Source organism: Capsicum annuum, chromosome 7 (assembly GCF_002878395.1).
Source record: "Capsicum annuum cultivar UCD-10X-F1 chromosome 7, UCD10Xv1.1, whole genome shotgun sequence".
Taxonomy (NCBI): Eukaryota; Viridiplantae; Streptophyta; class Magnoliopsida; order Solanales; family Solanaceae; genus Capsicum; species Capsicum annuum.
In genome coordinates, this window is record NC_061117.1 from 196,168,220 (window position 1) to 196,192,509 (window position 24,290).

Consider the following 24,290-nt stretch of genomic DNA (forward strand, 5'->3'; position numbering starts at 1 on the left):
GATTAAACTAGTATGTCAAATAACTGGAAGTAGTATATTTAATCTTCGTTGCGTTTCTTTCATTTCCGAAATTTAAGTAGAATTGAAAAACATTTCCAAAAGATAATTAGAATGTAGAAAGGAAATAATTAGTTTGTTTATTGGTTCTTGTGTAACAGTACCTTCATAATTTAATTAAATTCATTATTTTTTTTTTTGATTCTTTTGACTTTTTTTCTAAGTTTAAAAGACATGTAATATATATATAATAATAAAGAAAATATAGGTAAGGTGATGTGGTACCTTTCTATGGCCAAAAAATTTATTTATATTTTTTTTCTCATATTTTTGATAATTTTTCCTATAATTCTTTACTTAATATTATGTAAGAATATATGTCAATTACTACTCCTTTATTTTTTTCTTATTTTTTAATGTATTTTATTAATTAATACTCCACCCAGATTTTCATTCAAAAGTCTTTAAACACAATTTAATGATAGTTTTTCTAGCCAAATAACATTTTAAATTTAATTGTGTATTGGTTCAAACCTTTAGAAACGTAAATTTTAGTGCAATTGATTATTTATGTTTAACTGTAAATTTTATAACATAAATACAGATTGATAATTTCACTATCAAGAATAATATTATATTAGGTTGATCCTTAATTAACAAATAGATTAGCTTTATTTTATTTTTTTCTCCTTTATTTGTTTTCCTATTTCACCTCCATAACTCATACCAAATAAACTTCTACTCTCAATAACACCTCTATAACTCATACCTAATAAACTTCTACTCTCAATAACATCATTAACTCCATGATTTTTAGTTTTCATATTCATAACCTCCATCTATTTAATAATAAAATTTAAGATATTTTTTTATATTCCTTAATTTTCATCTATATAAATTCATAACTTGTGGTTCATGAAATCCCCACTCAAGACTATTCTTTTTTATTTCATGCTGCCCCCAACTCAAGGTTATCCTTTTTATTCTATTTTTGAATTAGTGTTTTTCTTATATTACTGTTGTAGTATCAAATTCATGCTTTAATTTAACTCGATGAAAAAGACTCTTGAATGTTGATCGATTTATCGACGTATTAGACAAGATTCCAACAATTATGCTATTTCGTTTTTCATCTATTTTCGTTATTCATTTTTACTTTAGAAGAAAAAAAATCAAATGAATTGAATAATATGTATATCTTGTGCACTTATTTTGTATTTCTTTTCTCATTTATTTTTTTATAATAAGAATGTTAAAAAAGATGTGTGTATTGTGTGTTTTCTTTATGTAATTTATTTAGTTTGAATTTTTATTATAACAAGTTTGTATTTTTGTTTAGATGCAAATTAGTTATTATAATTTTATTTATAACTCATGTTTATAAATCTGATTCAGTCAAAATAGGAGAATTCCATGAAATCTAAAGTAAATGAAAGAAAAGAATCAATAATTTGCTTTTTTTTTTACAATGTATTTAATAATCAAAATTATTTATATTTTATTTACTATATTTAACATTATATCTATCTACTTATATATAGTAATATTAGGCATTAAGTAGGTGATGTATCACTCTTTTGTTGGACGTTGCACAATTGTGAAAAGTATTAGTAAATTTTTACTATAAATTTAATCGAGTTAGAAAAATAGAAAAATCAATTATAAGACCAAGAAATGATAAAATCACAATATAGGTATTTTAGTAGAATCAAATGTATAGAAAATTATTAAAAACTTTTATATAGTATCACAAGCTAATACAAAATTTTTCTCCTTACGTTATATCTAAAATAGGTTTAAATATTAATACTCTACATTAAATTACATAACACAATTAGATATCTAAACAAAATCATATATATATAAATATATATATATATATATATATATATTTATATCTAAAATAGGTTTAAATATTAATACTCTACATTAAATTACATAACACAATTAGATATCTAAACAAAATCATATATATATATATATATATATATATATATATATATATTAAAACCAAACTTTACATTCTTGTTTCTGTGATGGCCCAAGAACATGCTCATTCTTCAACCGTAGAGAGACTTTTGAATTGTGAGGTACCACGAACTTCTTATTGGGGCAGTACTATAATAAGCATTTGCGAGTGTTTGGATGCACGTGTTTTGTTCATATTCCTGCGCAGTTAAATGAAGACAATAGTTTCACCGATGTAAAAAACATCATAAAAAGATTGAATTTATGGTCACGCAAAGCGTGATCGAGTTCATAGATTGAATTTATGATCACGTAATGCATGATCGAGTTCACTAGTTATATAAGTGAACACATAGCCGAATAATTGATCTATTTAATATATTCTTTATTAAAATTAAATAACTAATTGTTTTATATTCTCTCCGTTTAAAAAAGAATGACCTATTTTCTTTTTTAGTTTGTTTAAAAAAGAATGTCTTCTTTCTCTTTTTGTCAATATTTTAATTTCAATTTTCCAGATGACATGTTTAACACCACAAGATTAAAGAACATTTTAGTACATCTAACACAATTTTAATTTAAGGCACAAAATTGAAAAATGTTCTTTATTTTGTTAAATTTTGTGTAAGTCAAAATAGATTATTTTTTTTTTAAATGAAGTAGTAATAAATTAGTGTTCATCCAATAGACGAACATATGGACGTTATTCGATCGCCTCTTTGTGAAGAAATGTTTAACGAAAGCGCTAACGATACGAAGAACATGGTTGACTGGTCAAGAATCAATAAATATCTGAGCTCGAATGAGTACGTGTTCGATTGCTAATGAGTCGCATTCTGTTCTTGATGGATTATTCATGATTCTGCTAATTTGAGTTCTGTAACAATCTTTGCTCCTCCGAGTTTGCGATTTTTATTGTCTCCTTCACCATTGCTTGAAAGAATTGTAAGGCTTCATACAATGCCGAAGAGGTATACTTTTATGGAATTGGCTTTCTTGCCTATTGTATCATCACTCAAGACACTGGCTCCTGGTTTGAATGTTACTATTTCTAAGAGTAATTTTTCGCCGATTTTGGTCTCTGATGTCGTGGAGGTGACAGCACCTGATATTTTCGTGTCCAAGACATTCGACATTCATGGAATGTCTCGAACTTTTAAGTTGGAAGATAATAAGCTTTCTTAGTTTTTGCCAGTAAAGCATTAGCATTTTTGTTAGATGTATGTTGAAAGAGTGCTTCTTATAGCTCCAAAATTGTTGCTGGATGCAAATATGCAAGCAGAATAGCGAAACACTATGTTACACATTTCTAATTTCTAACATACTCTATCAATGTCCATATTGATTTTTCCTCTTAAGGAACTTCAAATAGATATTAAGGCCACAATACTTTCTGCAACAAAATCCGAAGCCACAATCATATAAATCAGCAAACTATACAGAATAACTGTCCATTACATAAAAACTATATTCGAATAAAGCCTCGACAAACATGTGACTGATATTTTGTAAAACAAGCATACAAACTAGCAAATAAGTCTCCACTGTGCCAACACATAATATCATACCAGTTTCCCAAACCAAAAAAAAAAAAAAAGAAATGCACAAATGTGTACTGAAACTGAAGATTGGAAATCCTATAATTTCAGTGTACTTCCTCGACTTCACCTTCATTGCCTCCGTGACATGAAATCACGTCTTGTTCTTCCTTGTTTTCCACTTCTTCCTCTGGCTTTGTCCAATATCCTAAACCCTCAACGTTACATGGGAAGTTTTCCAGGGAGTTGCAGTGGCTGATTTCTAAGTATTTGAGGGCAGGCATTGCACTTTGGAATGTTTCCCATGTTTCCTTCAGCCTTGGCAGGAATTTCAAGCACAGTCCTTCGACGTTCCAGCTACCCTTATTATCTCCCCAGAAATTTTCAGTCATGTGACTAATCACTCTTGAATCTTCGATGCAAAGGTACTGCAGTTGGGGAAGTGAAATGGGGTTGAGCCATGCTGGTGTGGTTTCTCCAAGGAAGTGCCTTAGATATAATTCTTCAACATGCGTTGGTGGTGATAGGTTATCCAGTTTCCTTATGATGTCCTTGTTTTCACAGTCGCCTGCATTGATTGATAACACCCTTAGTAGTTGAAGTTGTTTCAGTGCAGCCAATTCCTTCTCCTCTATCGTGCTTTCCTCCGTTATGTCTAATTGCAGTACTCGAAGTTGAGTCAGTGTCACGACCTCACTAAGGCGACAGGCTTCTGTTGTTGCTAGACTCGGTATCTTGAATCCATACAGCTCTTCAAGATTTGAAAGCCCAGAGAGACCTTGTGGTAAGCATGAAAAAGATGGACAACCTCCAACATCAAGAATTGCCAATCTTGGAAGTGTTGTGATTGATGTTGGTAGCCTTTTCAGTTCCTTGCATTCTCGGATTACCAGTATTTGGAGGCCCCATAACTTCCTCACAGAGTCTGGAATTTCTTCCAGGTTTGCAACATCTCTAAGGTTTAAATACACTAGTCGCTTAAGTGCTGTGATCCATTGCCATAGATCAGGTAAACAGATCTTGTCTAGCTTGACACATGACAAGTCCAAGACCCTTAGAGTCTTGATTTCAGCTAGAGCAATTTTCCTGTTGAAGCCAATGAAATTTGTAGTAGTGAGAAGAAGTGCTCTTAGCTTTGAGTTCCCAGCCAAGGACTGGAAAGTTGTTTCCTTCATGACCCCCAAGTGCCTAGAGTCAACAGTAGCTATGTGCCTACCTCTATTAAAGCTACAAAACTTCTCATCTTCTGCCATTAGAATTATCATGTCCCTAACCATGTCATGCATCTTGCAACTGTAAACTCTGCCATCAAAGTTTCTTCTTTGGACAGCTTCAACCAAGCACCTACTTACCAGTTCAGACAAATGATTAAAAGCTACATCTGTTGCAGTTTCTGTGCCATCGCCACGAACCAATCCTTCCCCTACCCACCAACGAACCAATTGTTCCGCCTCAATTTCATGGTCATCTGGATAGATTGAGAAGCACAATATGCATTGTTTTAGACGAGAAGGAAGCTCATCATAACTTAGCTGCAACGAAGCCATTACAGAGCTATTGCTTGCACTATCTGATACCAATTGCTCTCGAAAATTTTTACATATCCTCATCCACTCCACGAGTGAATGTGGCTTTGATGATAACATCCCACCTGTGGTTTTGATTGCTAAAGGAAGACCATGACATTTGCGCACGATCTCTCTTCCAACATCTTTCAATTGAGAATTGCACTTTCCATTAGTTGATAAAAATGCAACTTTGCAAAACAACGACCAACTCTCTTCTTCATCAAGCAATCTTGGTCGATGAATTCTTGATTCTGTGGCTCCCATCCTCCTGACTACATCCTCATTTCTAGATGTGATTATAATACAACAATTGTGCTCTGTAAACTTGGGCAATCCCTTGGAGATCCTATCCCACCATCCATCAACAATATCCCATACATCATCCATGACAATCAGGAACGACTTATGTGAAAGCGCTTCACGAATTCTGTTTAGCAAGTCTCCTTTGTCAGTTCCACTATCATCTGCACTCAGCTGTTTCAAAATTCCCTTCATGATGGAAAGCTCATCATAAGTTTGAGATATTGAAACCCAAACTTTCTTTTGAAATCTCGCATTCACTTGTATGTCATGGTAGATCTTTTGCGCGACTGTGGTTTTACCCAAACCACCCATCCCTACAATGCCAACACAATGTAATGACTCGCTGTGAGGTAGGATCCATTTTTTTATTTTTGTTGTATCTTCTGATAACCCCACAATATCATCTTTATCAAAAATGTGTGAGGTCCATCTAGTCCGTCTGCTGCTGCTTCCGTCACTTCTGGATTGTTCAGTTATTGGACCAACAAAAGTCCTCAGTTTCTCATGCATTTTCACCATCTCCTTGTTTAGTTCTGTCAGTTTCCTTCCGGTGTTGTATCTGAAAGAAATTTCCCCCAGAGACGGAAATAAGCAAGAAGGATTCCCTTTCATCCTCAGATAGTCTTCACGAATTTGGCAATCCGTGATCACATCATCTGCTTCATAAATTAGTTCATTAAGTTCAGATAAGGTTGACTTGACAGACTCATTGTTTCTTTTCATCCTGTTTGCTTCAGTGAGATACGAACGCATGCGATCCAGCTCTCTCTTCATCTCCGCAAACTGACTTTCAAATTGGATAGCATATTGAGCATGCATATTCACTTGTTTTGACAAGTCTGTTACGATGAGGTTAGCTACAGCACTTGTGATTGGGTCTCCCATATCTCAGCTGCAAATTTATCAAAATTGAAAATGTAATGAGTCCTCGTAGACACTAAAGGAAGCAGAAAATAAGAGTCTTGCTCAAAGGTAGTTAAATGTTTCTCTTTTTGGTATTAGTCATCTGATACAGATCCTATATCAGTAATTACTTCATTTACAGACAATTATTTTCTGCCATATCAGATAATGTTAGAAGAGAGTTTATAGTTGTATAGTTATGTTACACCCCAACTTAGAAAGGAGTCCCATATCGGCAAAACACAGAGGGTTTTTTGAAGAGTTTTTGAGACACTAACTATTAATTGAATGATCATATGAAAAATCTACTCTGCATGCTTGGAACAGTGTTACTTAACTGAACATGTTTTGGAAGTAAGGGAAAATAATTGGTCGAGGATGTAAATTTCTATGTCCCACATAATTAATTTATTTATTGGTTTAATAATAATTGAATAAGTTAAATCCTTAATCTATATGGAAAGTTACCTAGTAGGATGATTACTGACTCCTAGTAGGATTGTATCTACAATTACTGACTCATAATGATTGTATCCACCAATCACGTTGATGGAACGTGAAAACATAACTGACTATTCCCATTATAAAAGGCGTCCTCTCTCTATCAAAAGAAGGATAAGCTCCATCACAATTATTCTGAAAGTAAGGTAAAGAGAGAAAAACAATTCAGTGCTTCTGCTATTACGCTGTTGCTTCCGCTAAAACCATGGAGAATTCAGGTAAGTAATTCTTTACTGAATTAATGTTATTATGTGTAAGTGAAAATCATTAAGTTCAACGTTCCTGAATAATACAGAGGATTATGGATAGGATTGTTTATGTATAAGATTGTTTAAGTTTATATAATCCGTTTTATGCTTACATGTGGTATCAAAGCCTGGTTTTTGAAACAAGTGATTTTCCATTAAAATTAATGTTTCTCCAGATCTTGTGAATTTTAATTATGTTTGTTAGAAATTTCACAATTATTGAATAACGAAATTTGAAATATTGATATTATTATAATTGATTCTATTTAAAATAACATGAGTTTAATCTTTGTTATTTTAAATATTAAAGAAACAACTCTTTGTTGTTAGAACGTTGTAGTATGCAATAATAAAATTTATTGTTTCTTAATATAACTTGGAATCATATATGTAAGATTCGTTAATCACCAAAGTGGTGAAATCTTTATGAAATTAATTCCAAAATAAAGGTTAAAGTTTAAATTAATTACCCATTTATCTTGATGCTTATAATTGATCTAATAATTATGGGTACATTAAATTTTTGGTCATAAGACATTTGTGGATCGCCCAAGGATTGATTGTTTGTTTGTATGACCAATAAATATTAAAGAGATAATTTTGATGTATCGTTAGTTTTATTTATTTATTCAAAGATGATAAATATTATTAATTGATGCATTAAATATTATTATTTTGTGTTAAATATATTTTAAGCATCATTATGTTTAAAGTTGTATTTTGATGTTTCGCCCAAAGGAGAACATCAATATACATTTAAGTAAGTTATTTTTGAATTTGATAATGTGTTTAAACTCGTAACTCAAAGTATTAACAAATGAGTATGTTCTATTTCAGCACTTGCCCTTCATTCACACTCTGCCTCTGTTACGACTTTTAATGGACTTAACTTTTCAAATTGGTGCGAACAGATCAAATTTCATCTTAGGGTTTTAGATCTTGATGTTGCACTTTACTCTGAAAAACCAACTACTATTACTGAAGCTAGCAATGATGAAGAAAAGTCCTATTATAAGCACTGGGATCGGTCTAACAGATTAGGCCTAATGTTTACGCGAATGAATATTGCGGGCAACATTAAAACTACTCTTCCCAAAACTGAAAGTGCGAAAGAACTTCTGAAACTTGTGGAAGAGTCTTCCCAAACTGCTAATAAGTCTCTTGCTGGGATACTAATGGGTACTTTGACATAAAGTTTGATGGTTCACGTACTATGCATGAGCATGTCATTGAAATGACAAATATAGCAGCAAGACTTAAGTCAATGGGAATGGAAGTGGAACAGAATTTCCTTGTGCAGTTCATTATCAACTCATTATCGTCTGAGTATGGTCCTTTCCAAATGAAATACAACACCATGAAAGACAAATGAAATGTGCATGAATTTCATGGTATGTTGGTTCAAGAGGAAACGAGGCTAAAGAATTAAGGAACCCACTCCATTAATTATGTAAAATATCAAGGAGCTGAAAAAAAAGGAAAGAAGCATGGTAAGGGACAACAGAAGCAACTTAATATTAATCAGTCCTCATCTCAAGTACATAATAAAGGGAACAAGAATGGAAAATGTCATTTCTCTGGACACTTTCAGAAAGATTGACTGAAACGTAAGGCATGGTTTGAGAAGAAAGGTAAGCCTTGTGCTTTTACAAATCTTGAATCAAATTTAACTAAAGTTACTTATAATACTTAGTGGATTGACTCTGGTTGTACTGTTTATGTTTCTAATACTATGCAGGGATTCCTTACAATCCAAACCATAAACAAGAATGAAAGATTTGTTTACATGGGGAATAGAGTGAAGGCTCCAGTTGAAGCTGTTGGGACTTATTGTCTGATTCTCGATACTGGGCGTCACTTAGATTTAGTTGAAACTTATTATGTCCCTTCTCTTTCGAGAAATTTAGTTTCTTTGTCTAAGTTGGATAAGACTGGATATTCTTTTAATTTTGGTAATGGATGTTTTAGTTTGTTTAAAAATAATTATCTCATTGGTACTGGTATTCTTTGTGATAATTTATACAAACTGAATCTTGATAATCTTTTTGCCGAAACACTCTTAACTATGCATCATAATGTTGGTACCAAAAGAAGTTTGGTGAATGAACAATCTGCTTACTTGTGGCATAAAAGTTTAGGTCACATATCTAAAAAAAGGCTGGAAAGATTAGTTTAGAATGAAATTCTTCTAGATTTACATTTTACTAATCTTAATATTTGTGTAGATTGTATTAAAGGAAAACAAACAAAACACACAAAGAAAGGAGCCACAAGAAGCACACAGCTTCTTGAAATTATACACACTGATATATGTGGTCCTTTTGATATCACATCTTTCAATAAAGAAAAATATTTTATCACTTTTATTGATGACTTTTCACATTATGGATATATCTATTTATTGCATGAAAAATCTCAAGCGATTAATGCCTTAGAGGTATTTATTACTGAGGTTAAAAGACAACTAAATAGAAATATGAAAATAATCAGGTCTGATAAAGGTGGTGAATACTATTGAAGATGTGATGAAAGTGGACAACACCCAGGTCCATTTGCTAAATTCCTCAAAAAGCGTGGCATATGTTCTCAATGCACAATGCCTGGCACACCACAACAAAATGGTGTGGCAGAAAGGCGTAATCGTACATTAATGGATATAGTTAGGAGTATGTTAAGTAATTCATCTTTACCTCCTTCTTTATGGATGTATGCTTTAAGGACTGCCGTTTACTTGCTAAATAGGGTTCCCAGTAAAGCAGTCCCAAAGACACCTTTTAAACTGTAGACTGGTAGGAAACCTAGTTTGAGGCACCTGCATGTTTGGGGTTTTCCGGCAGAAGTTAGAGTTTATAATCCACAAGAAAAGAAACTGGATTCAAGAACAATCAGTGATTTCTTCATTGGTTATCCTGAAAAATCAAAGGGGTATGGATTTTACCGTCTAATCATAGTACGAGAATAGTTGAAACTGGAAACGCTAGATTTATTGAGAATGGCGAAGTTAGTGGGAGTGAAGAAGCACGTAATGTGGAAATTAAAGAAGTTAGAGTACGAATTCCTCTACCCTGTAATTCTTTTAAATTTGTTTTTCCTGAAGATGTTGTACAACAAAGTAATCAACAAGAACAACAAATTAATATTCCTATTAATGAAGCCATGATTGATGAACCTGTTGTAAATGAACCACAAGAAGTAGTATCAAGAAGATCTCAAAGACAAAAGAGATCTGCTATTTTTTATGATTATTTGGTATATCTATATGAGTCAGAAACTAACTTGGGAATTGATGATGATCCAGTTTTATTTTCACAAGCCATTGAAAGCAATAATTTTGATAAATGGATAAATACTATGAAAGATGAGTTAAAATCTATGGAACAGAATGAAGTTTGGGGCCTTGTTGAATTACTCGAAGGTTGCAAAAGAGTTGGGTGTAAATGGGTCTTTAAGACCAAACGCAACTCAACTGGCAATATCGAACATCACAAGGCCAGACTTGTTACCAAAGGTTTTACTCAAAAAGATGGCATTGACTATAAAGAGACGTTTTCACATATCAATAGAAAAGATTCACTCAGAATTATAATGGCCTCGGTAGCTCATTATGACTTAGAGCTACATTAAATGGATGTGAAAACAGCATTTCTAAATGGAAATTTAGAGGAAAAAGTTTATATGAATCAACCTGAGGGGTTTTCTATTAAAGGAAAGGAACACATGGTGTGTAAACTTAAGAAGTCAATATATGGACTTAAGCAAGCTTCCCGACAATGGTATCTTAAGTTTAACGAAATGATTGTCACCTTTGGATTTAAAGAAAACATTGTTGATCGGTGTATATCACTACCAAAAAAACTGTGTTTAGCAACGAAATTTACTGACAGACCAAATTTCGTCACTATGTAGCGACGGATTAGCAACGGAACATTCAATTTGGTCGCAGACATTGCAGTCCAATTTTTTGATATGTTCTTAGCAACGAATCAGTGACGGAATTTAATTTTCGTCACTAAATAATAGCAGGAAAAATTAGCACCCAAATTTAGTGATGGATTACCAACGAAGTTTTTGGTCGCTATGTTAATTATTTCGTAGAAACGGATTTAGCAACAAACTTTCGTCGGTGCCCTTCATTTTTTTTAAAAAAAAAGTTTTTTGTTTAGCGACCAACTATGCCGTCGTAAAATATTAATTATAGTTTTCTAATTAATTATTTTTACTATAGAAAAGGGGGGGCCTCTAGGGTTTTATTCATTTCCACCCCTCCCCCCCATCTCTTCCTCTCTAAAATGAGATACTTTCCCCTCTATATTGATGTGCCTCTCCATTTCTAGATCAAAATTCTTCACTACTCTTGCTTCACTTATCTTCCTTTTTACTGAATCAGCTTTCGATCTTCAAGTTCTTGGATACGTGCTTCCAATTTGACCTCTATTCAACTGATTAATTCCATTTGCATGTAATTTCTGAACTGATCTGCAAGGAAAGATTCTTGATTCCCGACTACTTTCTTTTGGCTTTGATGGAACCAACTATTTGAGGCATTTTCCGCTTTATGTTCTTTGTAAGTGTTGTTATGATGTGTGACACTACTACCCTGTCTTGTCCTTTATTTTCCATTTAATCCGTCGAGTGAGGTGGTTTAGGAAGTAGGGCATCAACCAATAATGTAGAAAGTTTGACTTCTCGTAAAGAATCAACAACTTTGGTTTATTGAGTCATCCTGCTGGTTTTTAATCCCCCGCTACATGTTGAAATATTTCTATAATGGGTTGTGTTATTTTAAGCTTACTTCAAAAAAATCTTGTCTATTTGTATGTTCTGTGATTTAGAGCTATCCTCTGAGGTATTTAACTTTGCCTAGTCCTACGGTAGAAATCCATCTTTGGTAGTTGGAATATGCTTTAGCACTTTTGAGTATTTATTCGTCCAGGGAGGGAAAGATTGGTTTCTTCACATTGTGAGTCTAAAAGCATGCTGGAGGATTGTTTGGATACTGATACAAAAGCATCATAATAATTCCTTTGGACTATGGCTAGTGAAGCAATGTAAACTTTTGTCTTATATGGTCGGTTTATTAGTTGAATGGCGAAGTTAGAAGTTGAAACTGGATTGTTTTAAAATATACCCTTTTCTATCAATGTGTATGGTTTGAATCATATGTATCAATTTCGTAATTAAAGTTAAACAAGTGGTTTTCTTCTTAGGGTAGTTTCTAGCAACCAATGCTTCCAAAATGATGCATTAACTTCTTCTCTAATTATAAGAGGAGCTTTTTGAATCCTTAAGTTAGTCTTGCAATTGTATGAAAATTTAGAGGTACTTCACAAAACACATAATAAAATTATTCAACTGTACTGAAGATAAAAAGTTATTCCATGTTATTTAGGCATCATATGTACATCATATGTTATTTATCCAATTGTACTGAAGAAAAAAAAGTTATTCCATAATACTTCTATATTCCACGGAAGCTCTAAAATATATAAGGAAAATAGTTTTAACCAATAAACCGATAATCGATTCTTTACAAATGTTTTGTATGTACATCAATGTTGCTTGGATTCTGAAAAAATGTTAACGGGGTGTGTCATATATTCAAATACTTATTTGATACACTTACCTTTCAGGTGTCTTTTTACTGGAATTGGTGTAGTGCACTTGTAGATTGGTGGTAAAATAAGTGGAGCATTGTATTCAATCAGGTGTGTTTTAAAACTTTCTTTCGACTTTTTAATTTTTCTTGGTAAGCTTGTTAGCTTCTCGATTATGTTTGTAACGTAAAATAGAAGTATGTATCACTTTTATCTTATTTTAAAGGTAAACTAGTTTTGTTTTTTACTTTAAGAGCATAAGTTTGAATAATTTAGTGAAACTATTTAACTGTCAATTGATCAACTTAATTATGCTTTCTTTGCTAAGTAGTTCTTTATATAGAGCATGATCATACATTATCATATTTGTTAATAAACATTTCCAATAGGGTTAATTATTAATTAAGACTAATTGTCGTGTTTCTTATTAAGCTGGTTAATTAGCACTGATTATTCTTTTTTTTATTTCAACCTTAATAGGAGCATGAATAATCTAGAGCGTAGTTAGATGTATGAGAGGTTAGATGGCCAAGGGGGTTTATACTCTAGATTTGTAACCGGGGTGGATGAATTTAGTCAATTTGCATGTTTTCAACCAAATCGTATGAGTGGTGACAAAGTTAGATGTCCATGTGCAAAATGTCAGAACTATAAATTCATGGATGTTGAAACTGTTAAATGTCACCTTTATCAATCTGGATTTATTGAGAACTATTTTATTTAGAAGCATCAAGGGAAAAGAGATGATAAAAGTGAGACTTCTTATGGTAATGCATTGCATGGTGGTGGTCAACCAATATTCGAAGAGAATCTATACCGACAAATGATTTTGGATGCAGCTGGTCCCAACTTTTCTCATAGTTCAAGTTGGCAATCTTATAGAAATAGTGAACCCGAGTCATCTCATCCTTTTCAACATTCAATGGAGGAAGATCCTAATCCCGTTTCCAAAAAATTTTATGATTTGTTAGATGTTGCTGATACAGAATTATATCCCGGTTCATCCCTCTCTCAACTTGCAGTTGTCTCTCGAATGTTGAATATTAAAATGGAGAAAAATATGTCAAAGAGAGGCTATAACTAAATAATGCAATTGCTTAAGGAGTCTTTACCTGAAGATAACATCGTGCTTGATAACTATTATCAGACGAAGAAGTTAGTGAGTAGCTTGTGTTTGCCAGTTGAAAAGATTGATTGTTGTGAATCAGGATGTATGTTGTATTGGGGTGATGATGATGGACACCTTACATCTTGTAAAGATATTCGTTGTATAAGCGTTGTGTTGGCTCTCGTAAGAGGAAATTGGTCCCTTACAAGAGAATGTATTATTTTCCTTTGATTCCGAGAGTACAAAGATTATATGCATCTTATGCTACAGCTGCTAACATGAGATGGCATCATGAGCGTAAAAAAAAGAATGGTGTGATGCGTCATCCATCAGATTCTGAGGCTTGGAAGCACTCAATGAAAGTCATCTTTTTTTTTTGCCGCTGAACCAAGAAATGTCAGGTTGGGGTTATGTACAGATGGTTTTCAACCATTCAGTCAGTCTGGAAGAAAATATTCTTCGTGGCCAGTGATTGTTACTCCATACAATTTACCTCCAGGAATGTGCATGAAAGAGGCTTATATGTTCTTAACTATCATTGTTCCAGGTCCCAGCAATCCCAAACATAAAATTGATGTTTATTTGCAACCCCTAATTAAGGAGTTGACCTTGTTGTGGGAGACAGGTGTGGAAGCATTTGACATCTCAAAAAGGCAAAACTTTCAATTAAGGGCAGCTTTGATATGGACAATTAGTGACTTTCCTGCATATTCTATGTTATCGGGATGGAGTACTGTAGGTAAATTAGCATGTCCTTATTGTATAGAGGAAACACAATCTTTTAGATTGCAGCATGGAAGAAAACAATCCTGGTTTGATTGCCACAGAATGTTCCTTGACCAGCACCACCCATTTAGGAGAGATCAAAAGAACTTTCTTAAAGGCCAGACTGTCAGAAGACCTCCCCCAACAAATAGAACAGGAGAGGAAATTTTGGACCAGATTTGTAATTTAGGGATAATAAATGTAACAGAGTTAGATGCAGAACAAGTTAGTAAAATAATATGTAAGATATGTGGGTGGAAAATGCGAAGCATCTTTTGGGATTTGCCATACTGGAGTTCTAACATGATTCGACATAATCTTGATGTTATGCATATTAAGAAAAACTTCTTTAATAATATACTTAACAATGTTCTTAATTTTGATGACAAAACTAAAGATAATCCGCAGTCACGGTTAGATACGGCAAAATATTATGATCGACCTCAATCGGGAAAGGATAGTAATGGCCAATATCCAAAAGTTGTCTATACATTAGACAAGGAAGCAAAAGCGATCTTGTTTAATTGGGTGAAATGCTTAAAGTTTCCAGATGGGTATGTTTCAAATTTAGGTAGATTGCCAGACACAAATGCGAAAAGGTTATTTGGAATGAAGAGTCACGATTGTCATGTGTTCATGCAACGACTAATGCCTATTGCTTTTCGTGAACTACTTTCTAGTAATGTGTGGGAGGAACTTACAGAATTAAGCTTATTTTTTATGGATCTTACTTCGACCACTCTACGAATGGATGATATGGTGCGATTAGAGAGAGATATTCCACAAATTTTGTGCAAGTTGGAACGCATATTTACTCCTGGGCTTTGACTCAGTGAAACATCTTCCTGTGCACTTCCATATGAAGCAAGGGTTGCTGGACCTGTGCAATATCGATGGATGTATCCTTTTGAAAGGTAAATATGTAGCTCTATATCAAACTTGTGATGGTTAATTAATACATAACCTTCCAAAACATAATGTTACATCTTTTTCTGTATATAGGTATTTGGGAACTCTTAGAAAGATGATTATGAATAAAGCTAGTGCTGAGGGTTCCATTTGTGAAGCGTACTTGATGATGGAGTCAACACAACTATTTTCTCATTATTTTGAACCTCATGTCATGTCACGAAATCATAATGTGGATCGTAATGACGATGGTGGTGTTGTGGAAGATCTTAAAGGAAATCTTTCAATATTCTCCCGTCCAGGTCGACTTTGGGGAGAAGCAAAGAAAAGAGATTTAATCTTAGATGAAATCAAGGCGGCTCAAACTTATATTTTACTAAATTGTGAGGAGGTTGAGCCATTTGTGAGGTAACCAAATTCTCTTAATTAATAATAATAAAATCTATTCTTATATCATGACTTCTCATATATAAATTAATTTGTTGCAATGAAGTATGTACCTGCAATATTTGGAAGAAGAATTTTCGAATCTCTCTCAAAGCGAAATAGACGAGAGCCATGAAGAAAATTTCACTATATGGTTCAAGGGATATGTAAGATTTAAATAAATATTAACTTTCATATAATGATGCATGTACTTAAATTGGCTTCTCATGTTTAACTAGATCTTTGTTTTTTTTTAAATAGGCTCGGTGTAATCCCATTGAAAATGAATACTTGCGTAGTCTTGCTCGTGAACCATTAATAGGAGCTACATCTCATTCAGTTTATTTTGTTAACAGATATAAATTTCACACAGAATGTCATGGTAGCATGAGATCAACAATGAATAGTGGAGTTTGTATCTCGGATCCAAATTTTGGGGATTATTATGGGCGAATAAAAGAGATCATACAAGTGGAATACCACGAAGCACCTTTAAAGCAAATTGTGTTATTCAAATGCGAATGATTTGATCCAATAGTAGATGTCGGTGTTAAGAAGCATGATCGGTACAAATTGGCTGATATTAACCATCGTCATTGATATAAAAAGTATGAGCCTTTTATTCTTGCAATGCAAGCAACGGAAGTATGTTATGTACCTTATCCAAGCAAGGAAAAGGACAAAAAAGATTGGCTAGCTGTATTGAAGGTCAAACCTCAAAATGTTATTGAATTACCAGTTGAGGAAGTGGTGATAACTTCAAAACTGAATGTTCCTTTTCAAGTTAAAGAAGTTGAAGTCCATGAGATAGATATGTCTGTTTCTGTAGATGAAGATATTCTATTGCATGATCCAAATGGGGGAGTACTTGAAATGAATGAACCTCTTAATGATGATTTATTTGAAGAGCATCATGAAATTCAAGATGGATATACAGAAGAAGAATATGAAACCGAGGAAACTGAGGAGAAGGATGAAGAGGAAGAGTTTGAAGAAGACATAGATAGTGAATAGAACTTGATAAATATCTGCTACTTTAGCTTTGTTGTATTTTATTTTTAGTAAGAAACTATGGAATCTGCTATTTTTGCTTTGTTGTAGTTTGTTTTTAGTTCAAAACATAGACTGTGCCAAGTGCTTCAAAAAAATGTGTTATTTTAGCTTTGTTGTGTGTTGTTTTTACTAATTTTTCTCTAAGATATCATCATTTTATAAGTTTTTGGTTTCCTTTTAATAATCTGCTAATTTTTCATATTGCATCATTTTAATTTGATTTTTAATAGTGATAATCTAATGACACCGTTATTTTTCAGATATAAATCGAGGTGGATATCGTGCCGGCAAGTCCACAGGCAGGAGTAAGGCTGCTAATCATGCAAAAATTCCTTCTATTCCAGCTCCAGTAATCGAACAGGATGATACAAGTTCCATTCCGACTATGCCACCCGATCAAACACCGATCATTCCTGAGACATCTCCTGTTTCACCTAACCAAAGCAGCCCAACAGGACAGATTATGAATGCTCAAAGCAACACAGCAGCTGAGGCAATTAGAGACAGGAAATAACTTCACTTGTTATAGGAAAGGTATGAAGAAATTATACGGGGGAAAGTACAATGTGAATCTGAAATAGATCAATTGGAGACATATTATGAAGCTGCGGGAGGAGAAAAGAAGAAAAGATTGTTTGATCTTGGATCTGAAGCTACAAGTTACTTTGGGAAAAAACTACGTGCCTGCAATGTTTCCACATCATCAGTATCACCTTTGATTTCTTTACCGACAACAAATATGGAGGAGTAGCAATTGATTCCGGCCCTTACTACTCATTTTCTTCCGATAGTTATTGAACGTGTTGGTGGTACTAGGGTACAAGATGGGACCATGCTTCATCCTCCTCCTGCTCATGATGATGATGACGACATTGATTCGTAGCTTCATATTATTCGTAGTCCATGATCGTTGCACTAATTTTTGATAGACTATTTTGACATTAGTTTATGTTTGATAAAATACTTGAAATTGTGGGTGTTGGACACAATTGTTATGAATTTTGCTATCTATTTGAATGTTGGATATTTAATTATTTTATAATTTACGTGTTTCAACTATTTTCTTATAAAATTATTAGCAACAAAAAATTAGTGACTAACTTCTGTCGTTGCTACTAAAAAACTTTAGGGACGGATTAATTTAGTTGCTAAAGACGGTTGTAATTAGCGACAAAAAATTAGTGACTAACACCAGTCGTAGCTACTAAAAAACTTTAGCGATGGATAAATTTGGTTGCTAAATAAGTAGACCAAATTATGTTGCAACGGATCAACGACAAAATATTCTGTCGTAAATTAAGCCACGACCAAAATAAATTTTGGGAATAGCAACGCTATAGCAACGGAAATGTACGTCCGTAATATCAATAACCAAACTATTTCGTCGCTAATTGGTCATAAATTTTGCGACAGAATTCAATTTTTGTCACTATGAGGTTAGCAACGAGCAATATAGCGACAGAACAAATTTCATTGCTATTCCGTCGCTATTTCTATTTAGCGACAGATTTTCATATGATAGCGATGAATATGGGGTATCGCTAAATGCTATTTTTTTGTAGTGTATATCTGAAGGTCAGTGGGAGTAAGTTTATTATGTTAGTCTTGTAGGTTGATGACATCTTGCTTGCTACTAATGATCTTGGTTTGTTGCATGATACCAAGAAATATCTCTCTAACAACTTTGAAATGAAAGTTATGGGTGAGGCATCCTATGTGATTGGAATAGAAATATTTCAAGATAGATCACAAGGATTGTTGAAATTGTCTCAGAAAATCTATATTAATAAAGTATTAGAGAGATTTAGAATAGAAAAATGCTCATCAAGTCCCGTTCCAATTCAAAAAGGAGATAAGTTTAGTCTCAATCAATGTCCAAAGAATGACTTGGAATAAAAGCAAATGAAAGATATTCCTTATACATCAATAGTTGGGAGTCGTATGTACGCCTAAACATGTACAAGAACAGACATCAGTTTTTCTATTGGAATGTTGGGTCGATATCAAAGTAATCCTGGAATGGATCACTGGAAGGCTGCAAAGAAAGTATTACGATACTTACAAGGAACGAAAGATCATATGCTCACTTATAGAAGATCTGATCATCTAGATGTGGTTGGATATTCAGATTCAGATTATGCTGGTTGTGCGGATACAAGAAAATCCACATTTGGATATTTATTTCTATTAGCTGGAGGAGCAATATCATGGAAGAGTGCGAAGCAGTTTGTTATAGCTGCATCCACTATGGAAACTGAGTTTGTGGTATGCTTTGAGGCCACAGTCCAGGCTAATTGGCTGCGGAATTTTATTTTAGGACTTGGACTAGTTGACAATATAGCCAGGCCACTGAAAAATTATTGTGATAATACCGCCACAGTTTTCTTCTCTAAGAACGATAAGTATTCAAAAGGTGCTAAGCATATGGAATTGAAATACTTTTCGGTTAAAGAAGAAGTCCAGAAACATAAAGTGTCAATTGAACATATTAGCACTAAGCTTATGATTGCTGATCCTTTGACGAAAGGATTACCGCCCAAAATATTTATTGAACATGTTGAAAGGATGGGTCTTATTGATAGCAATGAATGATTTTATGTAAAGACTTTATTATGTTTATGAAATTGACACTTTGAGCTCAAATTATATATGTTTCTGTTGTTACCTGTTTTCTCTTTTATATATAATATTGTGAATAATGATGACAGGTTCTGACTTAGATAAAGGATTCTAAGTATTATCGTTGGACCCATTATGTATTTGAAAGGTTATGTTAGGTAATAGACTAATATTGTAGTACATGGAAGGAACTATGTCAAGTAAAGGGACGTACAACCGCCATGACTCATTTTAGTTGATTTATTTAACGATGACAAATGATGTTGGATTTAACATTAATAGTGCACATGATTGACGTACCTATTAAACCATTAACTTAACATTATGTGTGCCAAGTGGGAGAATGTAAATTTCTATGGCCCACATAATTAATTTATTTATTGGTTTAATAATAATTGAATAAGTTAAATCTTTAATCTATATGGAAAGTTACCTAGTAGAATAATTATTGACTCCTCGTAGGATTGGATCCACAATTACTGACTTCTAGTAGGATAATGATTGTATCCACCAATCACGTTGATGGAACGTGAAAACATAACTGACTATACCCATTCTGCCAAAAGAAGAGTAAGCTCCATCACAATTATTCTGAAAGTAAGGTAAAGAGAGAGAAACAATTTAGTGCTTCTGTTATTACGCTTTTGCTTCCGCTAAAACCATGGAGAATTCAGTTAAGTAATTCTTTATTGAATTACTGTTACTATGTGTATGTGAAAATCATTAAGTTCAACGTTCCTGAATAATACAAAGGATTATGAATAAGATTGTTTATGTATAAGATTGTTTAAGTTTATATAATCCGTTTTATGGTTACAGAGGAAACTATATCAAATTATCACAAAGATGCTCTATTCAAGTAATTTGAAGAAAACATTGAAAAACTAATTAAAATCGGAAATAAGTACTACCAAAAACGAAAAAAAGAAAAAGAACCACATCAAAGCCCTTGATTGTTTTTCAAAAAGGACCTTTTTTTTAATTCTTTAATTTTAATTTTCCCATGACATATTTAAGACCACATGATTAAAGAATAATTTGGTACTTTCAAACAAACTAATTGAAATGAATGAAGTATATTGTAACTTTTCAAGATGAGTCTTGAGACTTCTTACCTCACTTTTAGTTGATATTCCGATAACAGTTTTGATCAGAGGACTTAGAAATCCAGCAGTGTCTCCTCCAATGAAGCTCTTCAACGCGTAATAACAAGTCCTGAATTCAAAGAAAATTAAAACAGAAAATGGAACATAACAGACATACATAAAGATTTAATAACACTTAGAGGAACTAAGTATATGACAATTAAAAAAAAAATAGTACTATAACGTACATGTTTTACATCAACTATTGGCATATCTAAGTATCGTAGCATAATTTTTTTAAATAGTTGGTATGATTCAAGTATAACAGAGTATAAAGTATGAAATGTTAAACAACAATAACAGTAACATAACCAGTATAATTTCACAAGTAGGATCTACGGACGGTAATGCGTATGCAGCCTTACCTCTACCTTGTGAATATGCCGAGAAACTGTTTTCGATAGACGTTCGGCGCGAGTAAGCATATCAAAAATCAAGTATGTAAAACAAATACAGTAGTGAATAAGTCATATTGAGAACAACTAAGAAGAGAACAAGTATCGATATCAAGCAACACGAAAACTGAGGTAAAGGAAATGACAGGTACTACTTGAAGAAAAATATGGCATGTTTAACAGCAACATTAAAACAATGAAGCATAGTATAAGAATGGATAAAGGGATATTTACCTTAAACTAGTGATTACAAGTCTATAGTTCAGAAGAAAAAGAAAGGTTTTGCTTCTTCAAACTTGGTAAGTGCCTATATATGAGAAAGGAATTTTAAAAGGAAATACAAAAATGAGCAAGGTCCCTTTTCTCCTTTAATTTAATGCATCAAAAATGATAAGTAGAACTAGAAGGTAGGAGATTCCATTTTGCTTGTGGTTATTATCAACGCTATTTTAGTCATGCGACCTTTTTCCAAAAGAGATGGGTAAGTAAAAAAGAACACATGAGATTTTTATAGGCTCATTTTCTTATTCACATTTTAAGTAGTTATAGGAAATTATTTTCTTTAATTAGTGTAGACACAACTAGAAATTTCTCCATATGTTTAAGATTTGTTTTATTTGCATTTCTTTTTTAGTAGTCAGATTCTGTGTTTCTTTTGACATGAAGGAACAACAAAAATAACTTTTTTATCTTTTAAAGATTAGAGTAAAGTTTATGTACGTTTTATTCTCGTAGATTTCACTTATAAAATTATATTAAATATGTTATTGTTGATTTAAATCAAAATTACTCATTGTGAGGTTACGAGTTTAAGCCACTAACTTTTTGAGTAGAATAAGTTATCTATCTAAGATCTCTTAAGGTGAATCCCTTCTCATAATCTTATTATATAAATGTCATATATAATACATTAGCTTGCCATTTGACTTGGTCAACTAACATATGTGCTCTTCAATTTTGGATGTGTACAAGTAATATTGAAACTTGTATAAAATTGAACAAGTATACATGTGCATCCTACATGGCAATCTCACGTGAATTGCTACATAAGATGTGTATACCTAGTTGTTTAATTTTATACAAATTTAAGTACGTTTACTTGTGCATGCTTAAATTAAACTTGAAGAATATAAATATTCGTTGAAATTAAGTTAAAAGGGCATATTTATGTAGTATGCCTACGTAAAATGGCTAATCATTGAGATTTACTAGGTAAAATAAAAGAAAGAAATATTTGCTTAGGTTACTATGAATGTTTCATGGAAAGTCTAGTCATGATGGCCGATGACAGCAAAATAGAGGCCCTCCATGGAATTTTTCATTTTTGCTTAATTGCAAAAAAGTAACTTTAGTAAAGTGTTGTTTTTGACAAAATGGTCATTATTCTCCACTTTAGTAAAGTGTTTCTGACAAAAAAGTAACAGCAAAATAGGGGCATCTTATCCTCATCAATCGTTATGCAGCATAATTTCTGCTATAAAATGACCACTCGATTATTCTCCACTTTCAGATCTCAAGGTCCCATCAATGTGTTCTCATTCCAATTTAATTCTTTCATATTATAGCCAAATTAATTTTTGGCTGGTAAATGGGTACCAAATACTGGGGTGAATACATAACGGGCTAATTTGGTGGAGCTTTATACATTCACTAATCGTATCTTTTGTGATTTTGCTTGATAACTTTCTGAAGAAGTTTTAAATTTAATTTTTTTGATATTGAATGAATAAAAAAGATAAAATTCATCGGCAGATTCTTAAGTACACATCATCTTTCACTTAGGTATCGCAAGTGAGGGTTACATTTTAAATACCTAAATAGTCTTAAAGTGTGTCACTTTTGCACGTTTTGCTGATTTGACACATCGTGAGTGTTGCACACACTTTAAGCGTGTAAATTTTACTAATTTCTTATCTTTTTGCTTCTTCCTTTTGATCTTCTTCAATACTTTCCTCCATTTTTTTATCCATTAATCACTCATAAAATTATGGCTTCTTCCTTAACAATAGCCAAAAATGATGGAGAAATAGTCTACCATCGCCTTCTTCTTTTAATTTCTATAAATTCATAATTTTCAACCGCTCATTTTAGTTCAATTTTTGCCTCGATTTTACTATATAGTACATTATGTTTTTGCATCCAAAATAACCCATGAAGGCAATCTCAACAAAATTTTTTCCTCAATTTCCTTCAATTATTGACAATTCGATTGTGAATATTTCCTTCAATTGTGAAATCTCAATAAAATTTTAATAAAGAATGTTTGAAATCTTGATTATTCTTAATAGATTTCCTCCAATTGTCGACATTCGATTATGAAAATTTTCTCAAATTGTGAAATCTTGATATTTTTTTAACGGATTATGTTAAAAATGAATTCTTAACAATCTTTTTTTTTTCTTTTTGAAAAAAAAAAATCTATGGTGCATTTGAAGGTAATTGATAAAGAGAAGATTTTGGTTGTGGGGATTGGTGGGGCGTGGGTGGGGAGAGGAGGTGAGTGGTGGACATTGAAGAAGATGACTGAGGGGTGGGGGAGCTGGTGCGGGTGGGGGTGGAATCTGGTAGGTGGGCTGAAGAAGACACATTTGGTAGGGGTGGGTTAATTATAATTCTTTTTTTTTAAATAATATTTGTATTAAAAATGCCAAGTGTCAATATTTAATTGGCATTTTTTTATTTTAGTTAAAATTAGTTATTTAAAATTTGATTTTGGACAAAAATGACAAATGTCCACATTTTATTCGTCATTTTTCAGCTCATTGGCGCATGTAATACACGCACGCACTATTATTTTGCTGATTCAGTAAAACGTGCCAAAATGACACACTTTATGGTTACTTGAGGTGCCAAAAGTGAGCAGCGTTCACTTGAGGTGCCTAAGTGAAAGATGGTGCATACTTAAGGGTTTTGTCGATGGGTTTTGCCATTTAAAAAAAAAATTAAAAATTACACAAATACACAACTTATGTTTCCAATATTATAAAAAATTTCAACTCCCTAAACATATTACAAAAATCTCAATATATACATAGAATGATATGTATATGTCGGTTATATTATGTATATTAATAGGGAGAGAGAGTAAAATAATTAAAAAAGTGGAAAAGAGTGTAATTACTTCCAAAAGAGTTGATATTTATGTTGTTTATACATAAAAAAAATATCAATTTAATAAACTCTACACTAATTTTAATTGTTTCTCAATTCACATAAAAAATTTCTGCATTGTTTGCATGGAATCAAAAGG

The 24,290-nt window shown here is 32.7% G+C and overlaps 2 protein-coding genes across 7 annotated transcripts; one reads left to right on the plus strand and one right to left on the minus strand.

Annotated features, from left to right (window-relative positions):
- Window positions 1-3,359: 3,359 nt before the first annotated feature.
- Window positions 3,360-21,553, minus strand: LOC107878279 (disease resistance RPP13-like protein 4). 6 transcript variants are annotated; one of them, XM_016725210.2, is made up of 4 exons: window positions 21,275-21,553; window positions 20,616-20,715; window positions 19,934-20,056; window positions 3,360-6,266 (listed from the first exon to the last, which is right to left on the minus strand). In XM_016725210.2, the coding sequence occupies exon 4, from the start codon at window positions 6,257-6,259 to the stop codon at window positions 3,611-3,613; it is 2,649 nt and encodes an 882-aa protein (XP_016580696.1). In that variant the 5' UTR covers window positions 6,260-6,266; window positions 19,934-20,056; window positions 20,616-20,715; window positions 21,275-21,553; the 3' UTR covers window positions 3,360-3,610. The 6 variants fall into 6 exon arrangements, with proteins under 6 accessions (XP_016580696.1, XP_016580697.1, XP_016580700.1 ...); XM_016725211.2 differs by having other exon boundaries at window positions 19,934-20,091; window positions 21,275-21,527; XM_016725214.2 differs by lacking the exon at window positions 21,275-21,553 and adding an exon at window positions 21,011-21,245.
- Window positions 13,708-16,353, plus strand: LOC124885858. Its single transcript, XM_047394111.1, has 6 exons — window positions 13,708-13,942; window positions 14,276-15,092; window positions 15,327-15,407; window positions 15,496-15,810; window positions 15,896-15,995; window positions 16,090-16,353. The coding sequence occupies exons 1-6, from the start codon at window positions 13,708-13,710 to the stop codon at window positions 16,351-16,353; spliced, it is 1,812 nt and encodes a 603-aa protein (XP_047250067.1).
- Window positions 21,554-24,290: the final 2,737 nt, after the last annotated feature.

What these genes read in the sequence shown, in the direction of transcription:
- LOC107878279 (XM_016725210.2), bottom strand. Translation starts at nt 6,259, where the DNA reads ATGGGAGACCCAATCACAAGTGCTGTAGCTAACCTCATCGTAACAGAC.
- LOC124885858 (XM_047394111.1), top strand. Translation starts at nt 13,708, where the DNA reads ATGCAATTGCTTAAGGAGTCTTTACCTGAAGATAACATCGTGCTTGAT. An exon ending in GAGGTTGAGCCATTTGTGAG is followed by an intron (nt 15,811 to 15,895) that starts GTAACCAAATTC and finishes GTTGCAATGAAG; the next exon opens with TATGTACCTGCAATATTTGG. An exon ending in CTATATGGTTCAAGGGATAT is followed by an intron (nt 15,996 to 16,089) that starts GTAAGATTTAAA and finishes TTTTTTAAATAG; the next exon opens with GCTCGGTGTAATCCCATTGA.